The following is a 25,634-nucleotide window of genomic DNA, read 5'->3' on the forward strand; positions in this document are numbered from 1 at the left end:
CAAAAAGTTACTTCTAGCATGATATGAGGCTTGGAAAATTAGGAAAGACGCGAAAATATGCGACAGCTAGTTCGCTTACTAGCTGGCTGTGACAGCATGCATTAAATCGGCTTGTATTTCAACCGCTATTATACAAAAGAAGATAATTTGAAATTCATAGCATCACTCTGTCTCCCGGGCGCTGAGGTGTCGGGGCGAAATTTATAAAAAAAAGAAATTTGACTTAATTTTCGTAATGCTCTCTATGGCAAAGTAACTAAGAAATTTTGAATTTTAAAGAATCGCTTTATCAGTCTATAGTCATTTGCAGTTTCTCATTGCTCTTCCTTTAACGTGCATCAAAAAACAATATTAGAAAACAAATTTATGGGCTATATTAGTGTAGTACAAAATGCTGAGTTCCGCGACAGCGCTAACACAGGGTTGATTTAACAACAACAGAGTTCGATGTCTTGAAAGATAAAGGGAGGCAGGTTTTGTTGTTAATTTTTACACTAGCACTGCATCGTAATGCCAATTTGTTTTTGCAGAAGAATATATGGACCCGCGCAATATGCAACAAATATAGCAATGGCGTCCGCGAGGTATTAATCAAGATTCCTCTTGTCAGAATTCTCTCTTCTAGCGATGGGTCTTTTGTATTGAAACACTACCCCCTACCTGCCAAATATGACACTCCGGAATAGTTCGACACAAAAAGAAGTCCGCTTCTTTCAATTTGTGGAAATAAAATCGGTGTCACCAATTACAGCGTGAACGTTTTGTACCATTTTTGCTACATACAGGTTCACGCAGGCCTTCATTTGTAACGCATTCACGGAGTTTTTTTTTTGTGTGTGAGAATGTCATCGCACACAGCATTCACTGCGTGCGAGAATAAAGCAAAAGAGAGAGATGAAGAAAGAAAGACCCAAAGGTGGAATAATGCCGCCTCGCGCTAGATGAGCTTAACTAAGGGACAAAACTAGGAAAGAATATCAAGCAGAACTAACAGCTAATCAATCTCAACACACTCGAAGAGCAATGTTCACTCACAGTCTCAGGCGCTCATACAATTAGAAGCCTTCAAAAAGCACTGTAGGGCATTTGTTGGCCTTCTGCATGAAATAAAAATTCCCTTTGCCAATGTTGCAAGATTTAGTCTTTCCAAAGCAGGTTATCATCTTAATTCTTTACAGCGACAACGAACGGGCAGTGCCACGGAATGCTTTTTATATGAATTGGTTGTGTCGAATTCCGCAGTAGCGATCTTTCAATAGTATTAATCTCGTTTTATACCCGGTTCGCTGTATCTAGTTTGCGGTTCACATATGAGTGATGAAGCAAAACAAGTAATTTTCGTGAGTTTGATAATGCCGTGGTAGCCTTATTGATGTCCCAGACAATTTACCAGCTTATTCTTGTTTTCGGGCTGTGAAAGACAGAATTGTCTACGCAGAAAAGTCCATATAAAGCTTAATGAAACTTTTTAATATTGTACACTTGCGTTGTATGAAACGCCCACCAAGTTTTATGGTAAGTTTAAGAAGTATTGCTTCTTTCACAATATGAGAATCCCGGTTCTGAAGTAATATTTAGGTAAGGCCTCGCCGGAAAATAGGCTTAAGTCTTTGTTTTATGTGATGTACAGGTGTTCTTTCTGGTGTTTTACGTGCCGAAACCTTTTCCGATTATGAGGCACGCCGTAGGCGAGGTCTCCAATTAATTTTGACCACCTGGAGTTCTTTAAAGTGCACTACAATGCATCACACTGGCGTTTTTGCATTTCGACTCCACCGAATCGCGGCCGCCGCCGATGATATTCGATCCCGGGACCTCGTGCTCAGCAGCATAATGCCTTAGCTAACTGAGCCGCAGCGGCGGGTGTTGTACAGGTCCATTGCCGAACTTTGGCCAAGATATGCAGTCATGGAAAAGGCAGCGTTGACGAATATTTCTTCATGTATAACGTCGGGATGTTGGGCAAAATCCGTTTACTGTGCTTGGTGTCAAATCCTTTTCTCATCTGCTCCAGTCGCGCTGCACTGAGTTATCATGACCGTTAGACTAATGTACAAAGGTTGGACAGCGGCCACTAGAACCATATGTTTTCTTGTTGCTTTTGTAACTGTGCCTGTCTTTTTCAGCCAGTTTGTTATTGTACCCTGTTTCCTTGTTGCTTTTGTAGCGGTGTCTGTCTTTTCAGCCACTTCGTTATTGTGCCCGGTTGAAATAAGTAGGCAATCTATCTCGCGAAGCAATATTATTGATTCGATATATCTTAATAGGAAACCTATTATCAGTGGGTACTGGTAGCGCTAGCACTCTGGTCAGTCGTCGTAAGTGCTTTTATGAAGGTTGCCTTCAAGCGCAGTCATGTACAGTTGTAAGCACTTCAGCGGTGCCATAGCGATCTATATATCCGTCTTTTGAAATGCAAACAATTACAAGATAAAACATAATGATAAAGAAAGATGGTAGTTTCTATTCCTAATGTTAGCGTGCTAGATGAAAACACTGAAATGAATAATATATGGGTTTAACAAGACTCCTAAATCGGAGTCCTAATCCAGACATTGCATGTTTTAGTTTAGCCTTTTTCTCCCGTAACCTAATGGTGCTGCTAGATGCACAAGTCATATATGGGAAGATTTCTATGAACTTTCACTTTCTGAAAGCAATAATAACTGTTATTGGTTTGCAATGTGCGAATTTTGTATTTACGCCAAAGTGATGTTTCTTTGGGCACTTGAGGTGCGTTTGTGGATGTGCATCCTTTTCCTGTTCCGCAGCTGCAAGAAATAAATACGGAAAGCACTGTAGTTCTCCAAGATACATGCTAAACAGTTTTATCGACAACATTTTTCATGGCAAAGATCTGCAAGGGCTTGATGCTTACAGCCAACATTTATCTGCATCTTTCTTAAAATCTGAATGGTGTCAGCTAAACAGCAAGTCGTGCATTCTACGAAAAAATTGGAACATTATATTGATCGGCCGCATGTGCGCAAGGCACAACAGCAATAAATCTTTCGCACCGAACGTGTAAGGTATCACTGCAGCGTGACATACATTCGACAACGGAAATACATTGGTACTTTAGCCATTACAAAATTTGCGTGGAAAATGTGCTTCCTTTACTGACACATTGTTCTAGAAGTGAAAATTGGAACGTCGCTGTACCTAAACATTGCTTGGATTTCATCATATTATTATGAATACAATTGCCAAGCGGTCATTAAACGTATTGCTCATAAAATGAATATCAAAATTGCAACCACTTACTCAAATCATAAGACGAGACACACGTGCCATTCAGGCAGAGACCGGCAACCGTCCTGTTTGGTTTAGTGAATACAAGCTGCAAATAAGTAAGATGCAGTCAATGCTATGAAATACGTGTTGGCCCGGTAAAATACCTGTTGATAGCGGCAGCAAATTATCAGGGAACAATTTCTGTACTGATGGCCGAAATTTGAAATATATAATGCACGCACTGGAAAGGGCCTAATTAGCATGGATTTTAGAAATTTTGAACAGGCTTTAATTAACTCGGTGCACGCTGCAAGCCTAAGGGAATGTGAACAACAGTGTTTACTAAAGCTCAGTGCAGCTTTCATGTTTATTCCTAGTCGTCAAGGTTCCGTATTTCCTCTCTATAATTTCGTTATTATTGAATGGTCTTACTCAATTATCTGTACATATACCTAGCTTCGAGCAGTTGCAATCATCTCATACTCCTAAACAGTGCATGTGACCAGTTGCCATTCTACTAGAATCTTGAAAGGGAGACTTCTGGCGAGAATAGTTGTTATATTATAATTATTTTTTACGAAACCCTTTTGCTGGCAATAACGCATAGGCAATGCTCCAATCGCCGAAACTAGTGAACAGGAGCAGCTTATTCTAAAACCTCAGGTTAGACAGCTTCGCTTATCAGAACAAGTTCTAACACAGCTAAGCAGGCCATTGCAGCTAGTGCCAATATTTTACCTCATGTGTAGCCATTGTGGTACCTATCGGTGCAGGGTATTTGTAGCGAAACACCGCGACCCTCAGATCGGTCCGATATGCCCCCGCATGGTAATTCACTCGAGCTGAACAGCTCCTTGGAAACGATAATAACACTGGAGCAACGAGGGCACGCATTTTGCTAACATATTACTTTTGCATTCATTGTTTCGCCCTGATGGCGAAATTGTTGATTAAAAATGATCAGTGAAATTGTACAACGGCCAGATTCGTACAGGGGCCTCTAGCTCAGAAGCCCGATACTGTAAACATTACTCCCCGGACGCTTTACCCCCACAATGGCAAGCCTCGGATCGTAGTTTTGGCATGTTTGATGCAAGCTTGCATCAAATACCTTATATACCAATCGCGAAATACCTTGTACCTAAGTGTGGGTCAAAGAGGTTGATTGAAGAGCCGCACATACAGGGCAACCCAAGCTGTGGTGAAACATGTGTATTAAACTGCGACCCATAACCAGTGACACATGCATGAAGACTTATTCGGTGTCTAAAAGATTCAATGATTAGACGCAGATGCTCAGCGCCACATACCGAGTGTACCAAGTTGGCGTGAGACAGGGCCAGTAAAGAGCGGTACATACTCAGGGGTGCATACATAACCATTGAGCCACGTTGTGGTCAAAGAGGTACATTGAAGAGCACAAGATGCGCAGTTACGTATCCAGTAACACTATTCGGTCTGACGGTTGGTTTCGAACCCAGTTTGCCTCGCCCAGCAGCCTGGTGCTCTGCCTATTTGACCATGAACTACCCAGCGATCCAAGTTTGGGGAAAATAAGTTAGGTGCTGACATACATACTTACATACACACACACACACACGCACACACACACATACATACATGCACACATACGTACATAGGATATAGGATACTTCCTATGATGTATCGAACACACAGATATTGACACACATCTCAAACAATGTATCGTGATTTAGATGCAAGATAAACAGAGAATTTTAGGATAGTTTAGACTGTGCTGCCCAGTCCTTGACGCAACAAATGTAATTGCAAGTGATGGCTTCTTTATTCTACTCAATGATAATAAAGAATGCTGCGTGTGTACTGCGGTTACCAAAACGTAAACGATAACAATATAACATGTTTTCTTATATATGTATTGAGCAGGAGACCCTCTGTGCTGACCAAACTGAAAGAAGTTTCACGTCAAAATTGGAACAATGCAGATCTTTAAATGTGAACTGCATGGTCTTGTTTTCTGGCTTGGAGTGGCCTGGATTTTTCGGTGGGAGCAGCGAGACAGAGCACAGCTAGGTGATTAAAATTGATAGTGGTTTTCTATAGGTAACTTACCTAGCCTGTGCCAGCTACATTAGAAGAACCTTGGTTGCAAAATAGTAATTGGTAAAGCTTAATGAAAAGGCGCATACAGGGACGAGCTTATTGGAAAATCGGCATGACGTTAACAACCCGATGGATCGGCTGTTGTGCAAAACGTTAGCCGCGCCACCTCAGAGAAATAAAACGGCCTTCCGAGAAAGCATGCACAGCCGCCACTGTGGCCATAGGTCTGGATTGGCTGAAGCAGTCGGAAATTAGATACCGAAAAACAGAGGCTCGACAGTACGAGTTTTTTAATATACGTAGGAAATCTTTCTTTAGCAAAAAAAAAGAAATTGCATTCTTTACACACAGCGTCTGCATTTGCAGGATATATTTCCACTATATGAACGTGCTAATGTCACTACAGTATATTTTAAATATTTCACTAGGCAATAAGCATATGAAATGATACCATAATCATGCTTATTACTCTCGCATAGTGCAATTTGAGTTCAAAATGCGTCTTATGGGAATAGCCTACTAGCAGCGTGCCTTATGCCTCCTGAAAATAATATTTTTGCTACTAAATGCTATTTTGCAACATAGAACAAAACACCTCCTGCGCATCTACTCAACGTCCTCACCATTGACTTACACTGATATTGTGGCTGATAACTGTTTCAGAGATCATGCGAAAGCAATGTATACTTACGGCACAGGGTGTTCCATTTCTATATGTAATGGTTTGATTGCCGCAGGTGTAATTACATGTAGTAGTGTATCCTTCCTGAAATAGAGAACAGAGTGCAAATTATTATTTTCTAAAAAAAACTTTATTCTATGGCTGTCATATGTGGCAATATTGTTGTCAATAGAAACTAAAATTTTACGTCCGGCGAAGTACCATTGCTCATATGTACATGTGATATATCTGCATAGTGTTAGCAATATTTCTGACTGCTGGACATTTGTAAGATCAGTATTTTCTGAACCAAAATTTCTTTCATACCAAATGACATTCGTGGAAGCACGAATGTCATTTTTTAACTTATAAAGAGGCATACCTTGAACATGCGCGCATACAGAGTTATTGATCTAGTTGTGCGTAACCGTTTAAAATGGAGGACAAATAGTACGTTTACTTAAACCTGCATCACAGAGTGTACGGCTGACAGGCCAGTGGTTTCGTATAAGGATGCTTTACAAGCAGAAAAGATTACGTAGAAAGAAACAGTGGTGATGACATATAAATTGCCTCAGCGTTCCATGACGTCAGAAATAATGACACCATCCTGTAGCGAATATGGAAGTATTCATTACCATAAAGCACAACATATCATGAAGTTGTTAGGTTGATAGCGTTTAAAATAATGCTTGTATACAGATGAGCAAAACGTTGCTATGCTTTCAAAAATTCATAAAATGACACTTTTTTGCTCCCGCAGCATTTTGAGTAAGTTCTACTGCAAACTAAACCAGATTGCCAAACATGTATGCAGTTATCGCTTACGATTTGTCGCACAAGCTGTTGAGTTTTCGAGCCTCTTGACCACAGTTATTTTATGAAAACGTGGCTGTATTCCACGGATTACCAGATTTAGAGTCATCTGAAATTTAAGGACACACATGGGGAGCCCGGCACATTATGACAAAAATATGGTTCAAGAGGCATTGTTAGGCTGGAGACTTGGCTCTAGAAGGGCACAATTTGTTCTGAAAAAAGCACAAGTTATCAGCAGTTTGTAAGATGTTGTAGCTACAGATTTGCAATATCAGTACCTAAAGTGGAAGCTACACATATTCAGCGCAAGGATATACTTAAAATGTACGGCTTAATAGGTATACTTTGAATTTCGCTCCTTCATCTCGATAATCAATACATGTATAGGCAACATATGTGCCTTAAATGCAAAGTGCATAGGAATTTGTATACCACTATCGCATGCTACGTGGGCCACTTCATGCATGAGCGATAAGTGTAGTCATCTATAACGTGACCACGTCTTCACACCTTTCCCTTTTTTATGGGCAATTTCTTTAGCACCTCAGGCATCACAGTTCAGGATTTTTTAATAAGGCATAAGGATGCAGAGGTCTATCTTCGACAAAACAACCTTATGTGCACTTTTACCAACTGTTGTCGTCACAGCGACCACAAGATCTTCACTGGACAAAGTTGTTCACATTAAATATTTAGGGCAAAAGGCAGAAGTTTCAGTACTTACGCCATAATACTCGTCACCGCAAGAGTTCCCATTTGGAGCTATGTGAGATGAGAAAAATTAGACCGGTTATTTCATCCTTGACGTAAATGACCAGCATGGTTCGAGTTAGCCAAAAATGCCGGAGCTTAATCGTCGCTGTTAAAGAGCCTAATGTAAAATCCTGTATTTCTTGTTTTACGTCACATAATGCAAGGTCTATTACTGAATATTAGTGCTGTGAACTAGGGCCCTAGAGCGCAGATATCATCGTTCCTCCCCAATCTGGCACAATGAGTCGTTTTTAAGAATGATGTCTTCAGCCAATTGAATTCCTGCAGTTCACTGAATATGATAAACACAAACGAGGAAAAAAACATCGTAGGATTCTCGTGCATGGAATATGCACTACACATACATTTACACGTACATTTTTGTCTTGCACACATTCTCAACGTATTATCATCGTTATTGTGTTATCGGAGAGCACTGCCTACCACATGACACTTTGCTACCAAGATTTAAAAACCGACTTTCATTATTTTCTCTAGGCACTGTGAAATACTCTGAAGTGTCCAATTGCGGAAAATTTCGTAACAGAAAATGATAATACTATTGCGCTCAAGCGGCCGCTGAAGTTTTTTGCAATCATAACTCTTGGAAGTTCTTACGTGAAGCACCGCACGCGTAACAACGATCGGGAATCAGGGATAAAGTGTCCCTTTAAAAATGTAACTTTTCTCCCACGATCAAATAAATACATCTGCTGGGCAACGTGCAAGCCAGTTGTACACCAAATAACACTAAAATGCAATGCTGTCTACCAGATGCATCGATCATTAGGCTCACCAAAGAATATCTTAATGGCAATGGGCAGATGACTGTTAATATTGAGAATAAGGGGTTTTCCAACGTTAGAAAGCCTCTTAAATGTCAAGGAAACTTAAAAGTTGTATAGCGTTGCAAAAAACTGTTCTTTGCACTGAGGATCCAGAGTAGCAACCGATGTTGGCTGCTGAGATGAGCAGTACAGAATGAGTAGAATACAATAGTAGGTTAGTGTGCTCAGACGTATTAATCTATGTGGATTTATTAAAGCGAGTTGTTGGAGTCAAACGGCCCGCTCAGGGATCCTGTATACAATTTCTTGACCTAACTCCGCAGTTTTCCTCCAGCATGCACACGTGTGTACGATAACACAACTTTCGTTAAGTGCTTTGCCGAAAAAATTTGCTGTACGAGAATTCATAGTCGTGTGACAGGACTCCGAATTATTTTTCTTAGAAGCTCGTACGAAACGTAGAAACATACGAAACGTTCGCTGAACATCACCAGAAAGTAACCCTACTAGCAAGTTTCAAATGCTGCTATCCTACTGAAAATCTTTGCATCCACCAGAAAATGTGATACGAAACTGAATTCATGCGATCATTTTCAACTTCGCCAATAAGTAGGATATGTATAGCCGAGGTATAATAGAAAAACGCTTAATGAGCGTAAGTGCTTCTAACCACTAGGGACCGGTCTTCGCCATTCAGCATCAAGATTGATGAACATTTGCATTTAGGAGTAATTTTACCTTAATAGACTTTCCAAATACTACCCCATAACAATATTTCCTGAATTCCTGATTAATCAACTATTTGTGTGTCCTCATAACTTATTGTTCTGAAAGACGCATGTCTGAGCACAATCAGAAAGCTATTGGGTACACAGAATCAATTTCATTTATAACGAAATCTATGTATACAACCAATCAGGAGGATTTGCAGTTAGACCGGTGATTTTTGACACGGGATAAATGCACTTGTTATCGTAAGAGTGTACTGACCTGTTGTGTTGTCGGCAGCACTCCGGAGAAGGAACGCTAAAATGAAGGCGCAGAGCAGTTACCAAAATGCAAATAGTATATTGACGCTCCCAAAATGTTGAGCCTTAAGAATACATAAAGTCGAATCAGTGGTGCTCTATAAAAGAACGACAAAAAATATGATGTCCGCAACCAGATGGACGAAACAGATAACCTATTAAAACGCCTGAGTCTTCTGCATTGTTACAAGGGTAAATTGAAGGTCTTGTATAGGGAGCATCTGCCATTTTCGGTCGCCAAGCTATTTGCACCGTTCCTTATACTGTACGGTATTCCGTTATAAAATACCAATGAAGAACGAGTTTATCTAAATAACCGCTTGATTTAAGCCCAAAAATTTTATGAGACTGCTTTGAACATGAGGAGGTCGGACGGTGTGCCTAGCTTACTCTTGACGCAGGCCTCTACATAGCTACGCACCTTTTGTCGCTAGTGGGAAACTAACGCTAAATCTAGCAAGAAATTTCAAAAGGAGATACTAATACCTGTTGTCACAAATGGCTCTCCTGATACTTGAATACAGTATTACCATTCAGTGATTTCTTAAACAGTTGCCCAAGTAACACAGAACGTAGCGTAAACGTTGCCTGATTGTAACAAATGTCAGGCAACGTTAAACAGCCAACCTCAACGTTGAATGTACGTTGCCAGCTGTACGTTCAAGTGATGTCACAAATAAATGTCACAGCAACGTCCCGACACCCACGTTGTGTCAACGTTGCATGTAAACATCAATTTAACGTGTAAATGGTATCAATGTAGCAACGTTACAAAACAGCACGTTCCCAGAACGTTGCTGGATGTCACCAATATTGACATTAATGTGATGCCAAGCTGCTGTAGCATTTCGCATGTATACGTTCATGCAACTATAAAATATTTTCATTTTCAACTGAACATTTATCTTTACCATACAGTGAGGTATGGAGCTGTTTAGTGGTTATGCAGTAATTAATATCTTCTAAGGAACACCATGTTAAATTATGTTTATTATGCTTCTCCACAGATAAGACCTGCTACAAATTATATCAAATGGCAGAAGCGTTCACATGGAAAGAATACTAATTGTTGCAACGGTTCACTTATACTAGACAAAGTTACGCATAAAAGTATTCCCTTCTTCCACACCAAATGCACAAGACTTTGTGACTGCTTGCACGCCACATGCTTCTAAAAGTGGAAACATTAAGCAAGGGCCATCATGAATAGGCACAAGCCCCATGATACGAGCTGCATAAAAATGACGAACACATCCACATTGCACAGTGGATACACAAAGATCATATCTACTTGTCCATATGAAAAACAGTGCATTTTTTTCAGTTCACGTATGGTTCACATCATAGAAACGGCACTAGAGCAAAGGACTATAAGCCACCAATACGACTGCAAACACATCGTACGCCAGCGCACATTTGTTTCACATACCACACAGGACAGATATTTTTTAGGAGGAATCTTCGCGAGCCGTACGATAAACACAGAAGGTACGGACGACAGGAGCAACACCCGCGCACATTCAACGCACAGACACGAAAGGAAATGCGGACGATACGGGTGTAACCTGCGCCACACGAGCTATCAACCCTCGTGGATTTGATCCTTTACGACTGAAACAGTCACAACGCGCACGGAAACATCGAACACCGCACATCTGTACCTCCGATATCGTGTCAACAATTCCTGAGGCTACAATTCATCTTGACAACATCAGAAAGTTATTTAAAATTAAGTGACGGTGTAGGAAAAGTAGGCAGCATCGCTAAACGTCATGGATTGGCTTCGAGACAGCCCAAACCGTTCAAATCACGCCACAGCCACGGCTTGATAAGGATAACGTAAGCCAATCTCGAAGGCCAGCTTATGCTGGCTGCAGACGGCAGAAGCAATTCAAAGGTAAAATACGTTATAAAATTTCTTTATACGCCAAACTACAGTGTAAAATATAGATTGTTCTACGGTTATTTTGTCTCGCAACATCTATACGTAGTTGTGTTTAACCCGGCACAAAATTTTAGTATGTGAGTGTCATGGGTAATATTTTTGTCATTACAGAGGCCACAACAGTCTCACAAGTATGCAGGTGGCGCTATTGTTTTTCCTCCGTGTTCTGTGATGGCGGTCGCATGTGATAGGAACCGTTGGCGGGGTGCTACGAGCGTCGCGTTTGCTTGATCGTGTGTTTTTGTGTTTGCAGTTATGAAGTGGGTCGCAGTTAGCGTGCACAGAAGTGCTTGAAGATACCTTGTGTCATGCTGCAAACTCGCCGTATGCGTTGCGCGCCAGGCAAATGTGGCCCAACGATTTTATGCCGTGGAGTGCGACCTAGAGCACTGAACGGGCCGATTTTTGCGGCACGGGCCCGGCCGGGCCCGTTTTTACATTGGGCGGCCCGCCCGAGCCCGATCAAAACATTTATGGCGAGACCCGGGCCCGGCCCGGGCCCGGAAATAATTCACGTTACCCGCCCGGCGCGGCCCGCCACCCCTTTACCTTAAGCCCGAGCCTGTGCCGAGACCGAAAAATACATGTTTTTCAGGGTTCAGAAGCCCGAGAATAACTCGCAGAAAGCCCGAGCCCGGCCCGGGCCCACGTCAAAAAACCCGAGCCCGGCCCGGGCCCGGGTCAAAAAGCACACGCCGTGCCCGAGCCCGGCCCGAGCCCGTGAAAAATATCCTCTACCCGGCCCGGCCCGGCCCACGGGCCGGGCCGGGCCCGGGCTTTCGGGTAAGCCCGAGCCCGTGCAGTGCTCTAGTGCGACCCCTTTGTTCTCGTGGAAAGTTGGGTGGACGTCGAAAAGAAATGTTGTGTGTTGGCGCGCCTCAGCTCGTCCACTACGGAGCGGCATGTATGCGGGAAGTAACATCGTCGACGCAGCGCCGGCAACTTGGAGAGCGCTTCGCGACCGTGTCATACCATTCAAAAGGTAAATAATCGTGCTGGCTAACTACACGCGTGTTGTGTGAGCTTCTCGTGTGTGCATAGCGTGCGCGAGCGTATGAAATAGAAGTCCCGCGACAACAGTGATACCTGTGCTGATGCTTGCTGAACGCTGGTTGTCAGCACTTAGTTACGCAAGTTTATTGCTTCGATGCGAAATTGAAAAGCTTGATAAGCGTTTTCTTCAGATGAGAAATACAACGTTCGAAAATAACCGTGTTCTTCATGTGCGTGCTGCGCGTGCGCTCCCGCTTTTCTGCTGAAGTTGCATAATAACGACTCATTTTCCTCTTCACCGATTCTTATTGCAATGACGTTTCCTTGCTTATAAATGCCTCGACGTTGTAAATAGTATCTGCTTACAAAGTTTTCGGTTTACGACAGTTTTAGAGAAAAAAATTAAGCAATCACAGCTTGCTACTAGTCCAACTTACTTTTTAAGACAAGATGTTTTGACATACCTTATACGTAACTAAACATGACAGGGTAAAGTTAAACTGAGTCATGAAAAAAATGAATTGTTTTGTAAACAAACATTTCTTTGCCATGTGCTGCTGCGTGTCAATAATTTTACTGTGATGAAAGGGTCCCCATTATCAAGACATTCATCAGTGACTTCTACTTTGGGCTCTGTTGCCACCCTGCAATAATGCAAACATTGATTTTGTGACTATATTTAGATGCTCCATGCATGTGTAGACAATTTGACAGCTTTATAAAGCTATGTGCCACTGCAATAAGTTAACACAGAACTTATTTTATAGTGGCGAGGCTGTGACCCATAACAGTGCCCACATAACGGAGGAGCCACCAGACCCCTTGGCTATGCCTGCCGTAGTGCAACGTGTAATCTGGATGGTCGGGTCAGGTATGTATGTAGTGTACGTGTTCCAAAAAGTAGCATGTTGGTATCATTCGTGGATAAGTTAATCGACATTAGTCAACACAGCTTACTAAATATGCCAAATATTTATGCAACTTGCTGTTTATTTGTGTTCATAGCTGTTATGCACACCTCATTGTGTTCTATATAAAAGTAGACCTAACATGTCCTGATGTTAAGTATTTTTTCTTGCAGCAGTGTTAAGTTAGGTAGGCAAATATCTATAGGTGTGTATACTTGTGCATATACTTTCTACATATTGGCTAGTGTTTTAGCTACACGAAACAGCCTATGTTGTCACTACTCTCAAGTGAAAATTATTGTTGATGCGTCGCTTGTTTTTGTTGTGCACTTACACTTCTGTGGTGTCTTAAGCACTGCAGATGCCTGACAGCTGAATTATTGCAGCAGTAGACAGTTTTAGTTTAGCGTACGCTATGTCATTGCGTACGCTATAAAATAGCGGGTCATCACTGCGCATGTGCAGAACGCTATCCGTATGCACGCTATTTCTCAGATCTAGCATTACCGTCTGGGTGTGGTCTGCGTAGTTTATGTTAAATATGGCGGCGGTCCCCGCTGCCCGCTTCGAATTTAATTTGGCGTGGGTTTTGCAGAATTCGCTACGTTCGTAGCAAATGACTGCGTAAACAGCTTTCGCTTACCCTCAGGCTGCTTCGACAACATTGTAATATGGTTAACCTTGTGGAGTTTTCGAGATCGCTTCTCGTTTCGAACAACACGAAGGCTAACGAAGGAAACTTCGAGATTTGTCAGCGCCACCTGTCAGTGAAGTCGAGATAGGTGCGACGATGGCATATGGCCTCTGCGATCGGAAGATCTCGCAGGCCAACTAAAACTGTAATAAACGTGTGCTGTTTAGCATACGCTGTACTATAGCGTATAGGCGTACGCTATTAGTTGCATATGCTATACTAAAACTGTCTAGTGTCGAAGCTAACTGGCACTTACTATTGCTACAGTATGCGAACCTATCACCTATCACCGTATTTGTGCATTTTCTGAGAACCAGCCGTGTTTGCTAGGTGAAATTTGTAGTGTACTTAAGAGTTTGCCACTCAGTTCATGTAACTTTTCAGGATAGAATTTACATGGGGATGAACAGGGTACCATACAACTTGACTGCGGCTCGCTGATGATTTATTTTGATGGAAGGATTAAAAATAGCAAAACTGCATGTGTGCTTATGTTGTGCACAATTTCTTTCAGAGGGACGGCGTAAGTTGTAATATAAAGGCATAAAATCACAATAAATGGTATTTGTGTAAAAAGGAAAGTAAATATGCGCTGACTAACTTCAATCACTTGTCATCTAGAAAGGATGCCTTTTATTTTATGAATTGATCCTGGGGTCTGGCTCGCATGTCTTGTTTATGTGGTATGCCTCGCTGATCTCTCGTGTCAATTTTTCACCGTAGATGAAAACAGATGATCTTAATCCAGCCTGAAGTCCTATCGCGGCAATGCACGGCCAAACTGGACGAGCATGCTGGTCTTTTGAGTGAAATATGGGAATTTATTTGGCACATTTAGTTAGGGGCCAGTCTGCTCTGTGTACATTTGACCAGGTGTGAAAGGAATACAGTACGCTGCCTCTCATACACACTAGACAAATTTGGTGGTATCTTTAACCAAGCAAACCTTCCTTGCCTGCTCGCCTTTGCCAATTCACTTGTGGACTGTCGTGCATATCCTGCCTACTTTATTTTTCGCTGGAAATGTGCGTGCATAGCAGTCCACATGAGAATTGAGGCTTGCTGAGTTAAAGATGCAACCCAATTTGTCTTGTGTTCATCAGGGGTAGTATAGTCTGTTCTTTTGATCATGTATATATTCGGTCAAATGTACATGGGGCAGACTGGCTGCTGCCTCAACATGTGCCCAGGAGAGCACCATAACTCACTGAAGGGAGAAATATGTTCGTGCCACTTGACGATGCACTGACGCGACTGGTGCTGCGTGCCAGATTTCGATTGTTTATCTATGCCAACCAACTGACCATCAAAATCCGTGACGAATACCACATTAAGGAAATGGGACAGGTGTCAGTTGTAGAGATACAAGCTGTATTTTGGCTATCACTAATTGCTGAGAGGGTGATTAGTGACAGTTACTAGGACAACTCTTCATCTGGTTGGCTGGCACGAACTGTACCTGTTTCTGCACTGCAAAAAAGCTGAAAGACTCTACTTGGGCTCACTGAAACTGCTCTTTAAAATAAGTTTGAAACAGGGTAAACTTTGTGTGCAGCCCCTACACTAATGCCACTGGACGTACCTGCCTTTCCGGCTACATTTATCGCACAGTTACACATACTTCTTTTTGCTACCAGCATTTATTGACATAAAACCGATGGCCTATTGCACAAGCAATACAAGCACATCAAAACGCTTGGAGTGATGTCAAATTTAGGTAGGTTCATGTTAACAAAGCAAATTAATTGTTTTAATAAGAAAGTTGTGCAGACTGGGTGGGAATAGAACCTGGAGTGTGAGAAGGAGCACGCTTCCCTTATGCCACGGCAGCTCTTTGATTCTGGCTGACTTAAGGTGTGCCTAGTGCGTGTCAGCCTGTGCACGTCACATTGCAGCCATTTGGTTGACTAAAGGTGCTTTCACGAAAGTTCCCCCACGTAAGCAGTCTTAATGTGTCTCTGCCATCTTTTATTGCAGGTACACCTAGGAAATGTTTTATACATTGGCAACGATAACTGGGGCCTGCTCCAGTGCCATGGCCGGGACTCCCTGTTCTGCAAAGAACTGGAATAACTGATGTGGGGAGCCCTGGCGCTCGGCGTAGGAGCGTCACAGGGGCTCCTTGTCGGTGCTTGAAGGATGGCAATGCTGTTGAGAAGCCGACATTGAGCCCCGATAAATTGGAAGCTGTGGGTAGTAAGTATCATTCACATTCTTTCAAGTTTGTTTTTGTAATGTTTGTAACAATACATGTATTGCACCGAAATGATTAATGTTTCAGATGCATTTGATGCATATCTTTCGAAATGTGGTGCCCCTGAGGAGAAAAAATCATCTTTTCATGCTTGGTTTTGGCCGAGCGGTTGAATCGAGTGACAAAGTTTTTCGCGTTTAGGTAGCCCAAGAAACACTATCGTCTTTAAAAAGAAGCAAAAGCAGAATTAACAAACCAGCTTAATTGTGGCTACTCATGAGTTAGCATTTCTTTGTTTAAAAGTGCCTGCGAAGTGGCGCTAACCTACTTATCAGTTCCAGAATTTTAGATTAACACGGCTTCCAAAAGCTCGCGTTCTAGTTTGGTTTTTCAACGGCCAGAACTTCCGTATTCGTCATCCGCGGATACCAACGACAACTTTTGCAGTGCAGAGCAATATTCAACTCTTCTCCCGATATGCAACACCTGTAGCATAGTCGTAGCCGGTCGTTCAGGCACTGGCCGGTCTGTCCCAAGTAAACATGACCACAGTGACGCATGGATCACACTTATGCAAGTGTTTTGATGTGCAACAAATCTTTTCCTGACTACCCGTGATGCGTTTCCACAGTTGTGCCAACTTGCATGACGCAGAAAACACAAGATCCACTCCATACTTCCCTGCGACTTTCCTTAAGTTGTGCGAAACCTTGTGCACATATGGCACAACCGCGAATAAACACGTCTTCTGCGGGTTACCTACAACGTTTACTGACGGCTCTTTGCTCAGCTGTTTAAGCAGGGTTTCTGAAACGGCATGAAGGAGCAGATGTTGGAAACCTGCCTGCTGTAATGCTCTTGCTGCAGGAAATTTTGTCCCAAAAACGTTCACAGGTGACAGTAACGCTTGTCCCGTCCGTCTCGCCTCACTCTGTCCCGTCTTTCGCGCTTCACCACACTCAAATATGCATCACCAGCGGGTCCAAAATTCCACTCTTCTGACTACAATTGCTATTCTTGAGGTGAACAAATGAAAAATACACAATTATGTAATCTCAAAAAGACCATAAAAAGTATTTCATCTTTGCACTTCTGGTCTACACACGCCAGTTGCATGTAGCTGCCTCTGCTGAGTGTGGCCTCCAAGATCTTATAGAATTCTGAGGGTTGGTTAATGTATACGTAGCACTGTCAATGCAACTGAGTGTGTTGATGCGCAGTAACAGGTACAGTCGCCTCTGCTAATTGACGTTCGCAGGACCCCAAGAGTTGGTTGAATTATCCGAAAGATGAAATTAACAATGGCAGAATAAAAGCAGGTATTTTAGATCACCCGAGGTGGTCTGTAATGTTTTCCTGCTTGCTCTTGAAGCACAACTCAGCCGACAGGCATCAACATGCGCCAACATGTTAAACACTGCCTCAGTGTTAAACTGTAAGGAAAATTTAGGCTGTGGATATTTTGAAAAATAAAAGTAAAGTAAAGGCAAAGTAAAACAGCTTCACACCAAGGGAAGCAGTAGAGTTATTTCTTGAATTTCTTGTTTTTCAGACCTTAGCTGCCGCTGCTCGCACGAGGGGACACTGTAGAGACTGAATTCACCAAAGCGACATGCTTATGCATTCGAATAAGTGTTTTGTTCCATAGCAATATGAGGTTTCTTGTTTGGACATTGCAGTGCGTTTGAAACTAAAAAGTCAAATTAACCGAGGTCAAGTTACTGAGAGTTGACTGTATATATGTGTCATTTTTTGTTGTATTGTTGTGAAGGTAGCCGGCATAAAACTGCCTTTTGCTGCTCTTATTTCGCTAAGGCACGCCCCAGCTATGCTTGATAAAGTACGGGCTTGCCAAGTGGCATCTTTTCAAGAAAATCTTACGCCATAACATATTGTACTGCTATAGTGAGGAACCACAGAACTAGATCATGGAAGTCTACAAAGCTGAGGACTTGCCAAACTAAGATGCAAGTGTTACAACACCAGTTACCTGCTCGACATGCCACTCAGGCACTTGACTGATGACAAAACATATATTTTGGGAGTTTCGCAGGCTATAAAGACATTGTGTAGACATATCTGACGAAGAACATTAGGACATTAAAAAAGGACAATACCCAATAACAGCCCACGCGGCACTACAGTTCTTCACTAAGTCTACACTACAGTCCATGTCTACAGTCTACTTCGGCACTACAGTCCACACGACACTTCACTCCTTGTCTGTCGTACTCTTTTCGTCCCATCCTAGCGCTGTTTGTTCCCGTCCTAATGATGTACCAACCAGCCCAGACCAGCATGCTCCGTCTGGGACTTCATACACGAGGCATAGATGGATCATTTTTGTGATTTCTCCCTTTCTCCGCTATTTACCCCATTTCCCTATATAGTCTTTTAAGCCAGTAGATTCTATGCACGTACAAATTTTTCGGTGAATTGCAGTGCAGATGTAGGCAACGACAGAAGAGTCAAGGCGAGAGACATTCGGCAACTTTTTAACAAAAAGCTTTATTTTTGCTGACCCATGTTTATAGCCGTCAGTCACTGCATTGCACATGCGCAATTGGCACCCTTAGGAAGAAAGTAAACTCTTTGTCTGACAAGTGTATAGAAGGTGTGCGATACACACAGAGCCAAGTTGCGAAATCTCTTCAGCCTCAATTATTTTACGTGTTAGTTGATCACCGCTTCTGCTGGAAACAGTACACTGAGCAAACGACGGTTCACAGTCACACGAACTGCAATGACATTCAAGCCTACCGTCACGCACATTTTTCTTGACATTGTATGATTGTTCTCTCAGCCGGTGATTGATACAGCGTCCCATTTGACCTATATACTGTTTACCACAAGAGGGATACAATAAACCACGTTGCTAACACAGGTGACAAACGGAATTTGGTGTTCTGTGACATTGCTTTTGATTACACAACTTTAGAATGATATGCAATTTTCTTGATATTGTGAGAGCTTATGAATGTACGGTATGACGGCCAGTTTTATGTCTGTCAGATGCAGTGACCACATGACCTCTACTCTGAAAAGCGCATGCACCGAGTGGTTGCCATGTGATCACTCCATCTCACAGACTTAAAGTGGCTGTCATACCATACATTCATAAGCTGTCTCACAGTATCGTGAAAACTGCAGATCGTTCCAAAGTTAAAGGTGTCTTCTTTGCACCTCAGAAGCTTATAAAGTTGTGTAATCAAAGGAAATGTTTCAGCGCAGCACACAAGTGTAACAAAAATCTGTTCGTCACCTATGTTAGCAACATAAATTACTGTACCCCTCTTGTGGTAAACAGAACATAGGCCAAACAGGACACTATCAATGACCAGCTGAGAGAACACTCATACAATGTCAAGAAAAACGTGCATGACAGTTTGCTTGCATGTTGTTGCAGTTCGTGTGCCTGTGAACCATTGTTTGCTCGGTTTACTGTTGTCAGCAGAAGCGTGATCAACTAACACGTGAAATTATTGAAGCTGAAAAGATTGCGCGAATTGGCTCTGTGTGTGTCAGCATCTGTACACTTATCAGAGTTGACCTTCCTAAGGGTGTTAATTGCACTTGTGCAATGTGATGAGTGACGGCTATAAACATGGGTCACTGAAAATAAAGCTTTTTGTTGGAAGTCAGCACACGTCTATTGTCTCGTCTTTTCTGTCGTCAATATCTGTGCTGCAATTCACCAATATGTTGTAGCAACAAGTCAGATTTATCACTCACTCATTGGAACTTTCTTTCATCGCGAATGAAATGTGGTTTTATACCGTGGTAGAGCATTCACATCATTTGTTAATTTTTGTTTTCTTCCAAGACTGAACTGGATGTAACAAGCAGCCGTGGCATTGCAAGGAAGCTTTATGTTAAAGGAATATATTGATACTAACGTCTTAACTGCTTAGCGCAATAAAGGAAGTTGTGGGTATTGTTTATTGTGCTTTCCTTGCTCTTGTGTCCAAACCTGTGGCTATATTGGTTAGGTTTTACTGAAATTTGCTTTTGATGTTTTGCATTATTCTCCTGTGTAAAGTCACTATTGTTTGTTTCACAGTTATGCGGAGCTTAAGTTGTTTGTAAGCATTTTTCTAGCCTGTTTTCACAGTAAACATGGCTTACTTCAGTGTTTCAGATGGCACTTTATAGTTTGATGTAATTGATGTCTCTGCAGGTTACCGCATTATTGACTTGGAAACCAGTGAGGTCTGGATGCAAGTGAAGCTACCGAGGGAGGCATGTGTGCATCACTTGTGCTGCTGGCCATCCTCTGCAAAAGTGATGGTTGGCTGTCAGTGCTTAGATGACTTTGTGTTACTCTACGCCTCGGGCTGTGTTGACTACTTCACACTTGCTGCCATGTCTGCAAGCTTAGGCAAAAAGACCGGCTGGATGCTTGGCATGAGATAGTATCCAACCGCAGTGTAACTGTGTTGTGTTGTACATTACAAAGTGAAGGAGGACAGTATTTGTGCTGTTATTAAGAAGTACAAATTGTGTTCTGCCATTGAAATAAGGGAACTCGACAAAAAGCAAAACAATTCGAAGTCTGACCTACATGGGAAGGCAAAATATATTGTGTTGTAGTTGTAGCTCTTAGTAGAGTCTTAATATGCGATAGAAGACCTTGATGTTTAATAGAAAATATATGTAAGTGTGTTATCTGTGTGTTATCAGTTTTTAAGTTACTGTTATATAAGTGTCATTTGTTTGCCAGGATGATGTAAGCAGACGATAAATAAATGCATGGTTTGACATTATAACCAGGTTTGTCTATGGCATTCACTATTTAAGGTGGACCAATGCATATTCATGGGTGCATATTCAACCACCACTTATTCCTCCTGCACAAACAATTCCTACATACCAGCGTTCTTAGAAGCTGATGTTGGCTATTATGCAATTTCTTGAAAGCACATGCAGCTACCGACACATGATTTTTAGAGCAGTAAGTCGGAAGCAAAGACTGATTTTTTCTGTGGTCTAAGCTTAAACATGTTTAAAGAAAATAAACATTTGTGGAATATATTTACTTTCCTGCTGTGAGAACCTTTATACAAGAAACTCTTCACATTGGACTTGCATGCTGCTTCTCTTGCTGTTATAGCCAAAATGAAAAATTGCTCTTATGAACCACTTTGCTTTGCATTGTGCACTTTAGTTGCAGTTAGCATCTATATGCTGTGCTATGGACAACAGCAAGACAAGTCAGGCAAACCACCATTTGAAACACTTTAAAGATTCTGGCTTAAGGCGAGTTGGTACTATATATAGTGCAAGACAGATCAGCTGCCCATAGAGCAATGCTGTCAGCATTACACGGCTGACAGCACCGCAAACCCATAAATTTATATTTGTTTGACAAATAATGCATTCTAGTAGTTTTCATGTCGTATATGCATGAAAATGTAAACAAGAACTGGTGAAAAACAGCATTCTTTTACGTATATAGTGTATCTTACCACAACGTAAGGTACACAGACATCTTGGTAAGCTACACAAGATATATACGTAAAAAAACGCTGTTCTTCACTAATTCTTGTTTATCATTTTCATGCATATGCAACATGAGAACTACTAGAGTAAATTATCTGTCAAGCAAATATAAATTTCAGGGTTTGCGGTGCTGTCAGCCGTGTCATGCTGACAGCACTGCTGTTATGTATGTCTACAAATATTCTGCGATGTCAGTTGAGTGTTGCTTAAACGTCACATACGTACGTTGCCTGAAAGCTCAAGTGACAAAAGGCAACATCCAAATTACGTTGACAGGAAGTTCTGTTAACGTTATGTTAACGTCATGAATGTGCTGCTCAACGCTGCCACAACGTTGTGGCCCAACGTTGTCTTGCGATCAAAAAAGAGGACATTAGCAGCATGTAGGCAACGTTATACACCGACATTTGTGTACAGTCAGAGAACGTTACGGCAACATTTTGCGTTACTTGGGTGTGCTTCTTTCTAACAAGTAATGATTTCTTAAATTTGAAAAGCTACATAGTCGTGTCTGATCTCTAAACTGTATGGCATCTTGCCCTATCATAGCAGTCCCCGTTTTTTATAATGCTTTCTATCATTTTTTACTACAATTCATTTTTAGACCATAGAAAAGCACCTCTTTATTGTATGGCAGGTGCTTCCATGTTGCCTTTTCAATATAACAATATAGGCGTTTATTTATATATGTTTTATATATTTTATATATTTATTTATATATTTTATATATTTATTTATATATTTATATATTATATATATTTTTTATAAATTTATATATGAATCTTACTTTACGCATATACTGGCTACGTCAACGAGTCGGTAACTATTGCACGTATCACATATATTTGTAAGCATATGTATTTCTTGGGGTTCAGACGAAAGAAAGGAATGTGACACCGATTGCTAAAATCGGGAGCCATTTTGTCGGACCTGTGCATGCAAAAAAAAGTCACCAGCCCTTCCCCTGTCGAGAAAATGGGGGTAAGCGAAGCTTGTCGTGTATGTATCTGACCTTCGGGGTGATTTTCTTTCTTTCTCTCTTTCTTTCTTTCTATCTATATTTCTTTATCTCTCTCTCTCTCTTTCTCTCTATTTCTTTATCTATTTCTGTATCTCTTTCTTCCTTCCTTTCTCTCTCTTTCTTTATTTCTCTGACTTTCATAGTGAATTTCTTTGGCTCTCTCTCTATATATTTCTTTCTCTCTCTACTTCTTTGTTTTTCTCTCTGTTTCTTTCTTTCTCTCCCTCTTTCTTTCTCCCGCCTTCGTGGTGATTTTCTATCTTTGCCTCTCTCTTTCTCTCGGTCTTTCTTGCTCTCTTTCTTTCTCTCTTTTCCTTCTTTCTCTCTCTCTTTCTTCCTCTCTTTTTCGTCCCTGGTATGTGTCAACGAGGTCTCTTTAAAACGTCGTTGGTATGTGCCAATTAGCTTGGACCCTTTGTGCACAATCGCCATGATCGGCCCACTTTGGCGGAAGTTTTTGGCTGGGCACACGGAAGAACCGTTGGTCGGTAGAAGTGTTTAGTCTCTCTCTCTCTCTCTGTCTGGTCTTTCTTTCTCTGTTTATTTCTTTCTTTCTCTCTTTTTCATCCCTGGTATGTGTCAATGATCTTGGACCCTTTCTACACTATCGCCTGGATCGGCCAACTTCGGCGGAAGCTTTTTGCTGGGCAAACGAAGGAACCGTTGGTTGGTAGAGGTATACAGCTTCGCTATAAAAATTTCTTTTATCAGTGTCATACAATTGTTTCACTATACAATAGGCATACTGGCGCTTGAAGGCTGTGTGATCTGATGTAAACCTGCATTCGTAGACAGCGATGACAAGTTTTGCGGCATCTGCGGTCAACTGGTGACTATCATCGCAACTGCGCATACGTCAGATATTGTTATTTAACTATTTCGGCCCAACGTTACCATGCTATAAGCGTAAATAAAAGAAAAAGTTGGAAAACGACTAGAGCTTTGTGTTTCTAGTTTGACTTACATTGAAAAGATACGTGTTTAACGAAATCTTACATAAAAACCAGTGACAGGGTTTACTGGGGTGCTTACTATATGAGAAAGGGCTAGTATCTGGAAATATTCTTACTTGTTATTTCTGGTTACAAACGCGCAAATAATCTTATGTTAATAAACATAATAGTGCATATACTATTTACCTATATTACTTACTCAAATGACCGACAGGTATTAAGATAGCTGTGTTGAAAGCATATGTAATCTGTAGATGATTGCTCTATATATCAAAATAAGTTTCTGAGCAAGTATGGTAACCCTTGTTTTAGAGTTCTACTGATGTATTATGCAACAAAATAAGCGTTCGTTTTATTCGCGCTATGCGAACCATGCTTTCCCATCATCGGTTATATTATCACAGCATGGAAGTGACAAGGACGACAATGAAGAGTGGTGGGACGCAGCTCTACGCAGTTTCACATTAGATTAACAGCTATAGGCAGTCTAACGGGCCCGCGAAGCTGCCGATAGGTTAGGCTTTTCGGTTGCAAAGTGGGGGCGGCCAGCTTCGGCCTAAGAAACTAGCGCGACCCAATGGACCACAATAAAGTTTTTCCATCCATCCATCCATCCATCCATGGAGGCTTGATAGTCCGGCCTACCAAACAGTAGGCCGGACTACTGTTACACAACAGGATTACACAACAGTGCTCAACTTCGTTCTTCTCTGCTTTCCTTTCTGTCAAGTAGTCCAAATGGTTGGTTGATGGCAATATATCACAACTCGTAATTGTTCAATTTATTCTTATCACACTCATTATAGCTGTTGTACATGCTGCCATCTAGTGAAAGCGGGGAGACATAGTAACCAATGAATGCGCATGGTCGGTGATGTGGAAGCGCGTGCTCTTCTTTTTCTTCAGATAGAACACATCTGAGAGAGGATTAAACGTCTGCGTGTGTGACTCCTCGTCTAGCCCTCTCGCTCTTCCTTCCTGGCTACAACATGTGTCAGAAAAACAGGTTCCACCAACGGACATCGGCTACTACTCCTCCTCCGTGAGAAGGACGATGCCAGCAAGGAAACGCCGGTGAGCTTCTTTCTAGACGCACATCTCGGTACGCAAACAACGCGACCCTTAACGTTCGAGGCCATGGCGTCATTCATAATTCAACCGCCGGACGCCTTCAACGTTTCGACGCCGAACTAGTGGCCGAAGTGGAAACGAAGATTTGAAAGTTTCCGAAACTGTTCGGGGTTGTTCGTTAAGCCCGAGAAGCATCAAGTAGGCGCGCTACTCTACATCATGGGCGAGCAAGCCGAGGAAATCTACGCCACTTTTGCTCTCTCTGAAGAGAACTCTAACACATTCGATGCAGTCGTGGAGCAGTTCGACAAATACTTTATGCCGCGACACAACGTAATCTTTGAACGAGCCATATTCAACACCAGAGTGCAACCAGACGGTGAGTCGGCCGAAGATTTCGTTACTGCGCTTCACGCACTTTCGAAAGACTGCGACTTCGGCGCTCTTCGAGAAGAGTTCTAGCGCGACCGCGTCATTGTTGGCATAAAAATAAGCAGCTATCTGCCAGGCTACAGCTCGACGCAGACCTCACTCTCCAGAAGGCTCTTGAGTCCGTCCGCCAGATCGAGAGCGTCCGTCAGCAACAAGCCTAGCTCCACAAGGAAGTGCCATGTGTGAACAAAGTTGCGTCCGCTCCCCAATCCACTTGGCGTACTTCGAAACAGGACAAAAGCGGCAGCAGCTATTCACGTGGGGCAAACAAGCCATCTTTATCCTCCGGTGAAAACAGCATGCAGAAAACATGCTGTTGGTGCGGTCAAGAGCGTCACCCTCGTGCTCTGTGCCCAGCACGCTAAGAAGTTTGCAGGAATTGCCGGAAAAAGAATATTACGCCTCCGTATGCATGTCGCGGTACATCGATTGTGTCGAAACGCCACAAGTCAATTTAGAAGCAGGACTCCTTGGAGTAATCAAGACGTTGGATGCTGTAACGTGGAAAGAAACAGTCTTGGTTAAAGGTCAGCCAGTAGATTTCAAAATTGACACTGGC

At 42.1% G+C, this 25,634-nt stretch overlaps 1 protein-coding gene across 1 annotated transcript in view; it reads right to left on the minus strand.

The window, feature by feature from the left end:
• Positions 1 to 1,055: 1,055 nt before the first annotated feature.
• Positions 1,056 to 25,634, minus strand: part of LOC119464795 (uncharacterized) — a 29,434-nt gene continuing 4,855 nt past the window's right edge. The window contains exons 2-7 of the mRNA XM_049655325.1: positions 9,328 to 9,363; positions 7,521 to 7,558; positions 6,008 to 6,082; positions 3,265 to 3,340; positions 2,704 to 2,771; positions 1,056 to 1,097 (exon numbers count right to left, since the gene is read on the minus strand). Of these exons, the coding sequence (XP_049511282.1) occupies positions 1,056 to 1,097; positions 2,704 to 2,771; positions 3,265 to 3,340; positions 6,008 to 6,082; positions 7,521 to 7,558; positions 9,328 to 9,363 (335 nt within the window). The remainder of the gene's footprint in view (positions 1,098 to 2,703; positions 2,772 to 3,264; positions 3,341 to 6,007; positions 6,083 to 7,520; positions 7,559 to 9,327; positions 9,364 to 25,634) is intronic.

The sequence above is a fragment of the Dermacentor silvarum genome, chromosome 9 (genome assembly GCF_013339745.2).
Source record: "Dermacentor silvarum isolate Dsil-2018 chromosome 9, BIME_Dsil_1.4, whole genome shotgun sequence".
Taxonomy (NCBI): Eukaryota; Metazoa; Arthropoda; class Arachnida; order Ixodida; family Ixodidae; genus Dermacentor; species Dermacentor silvarum.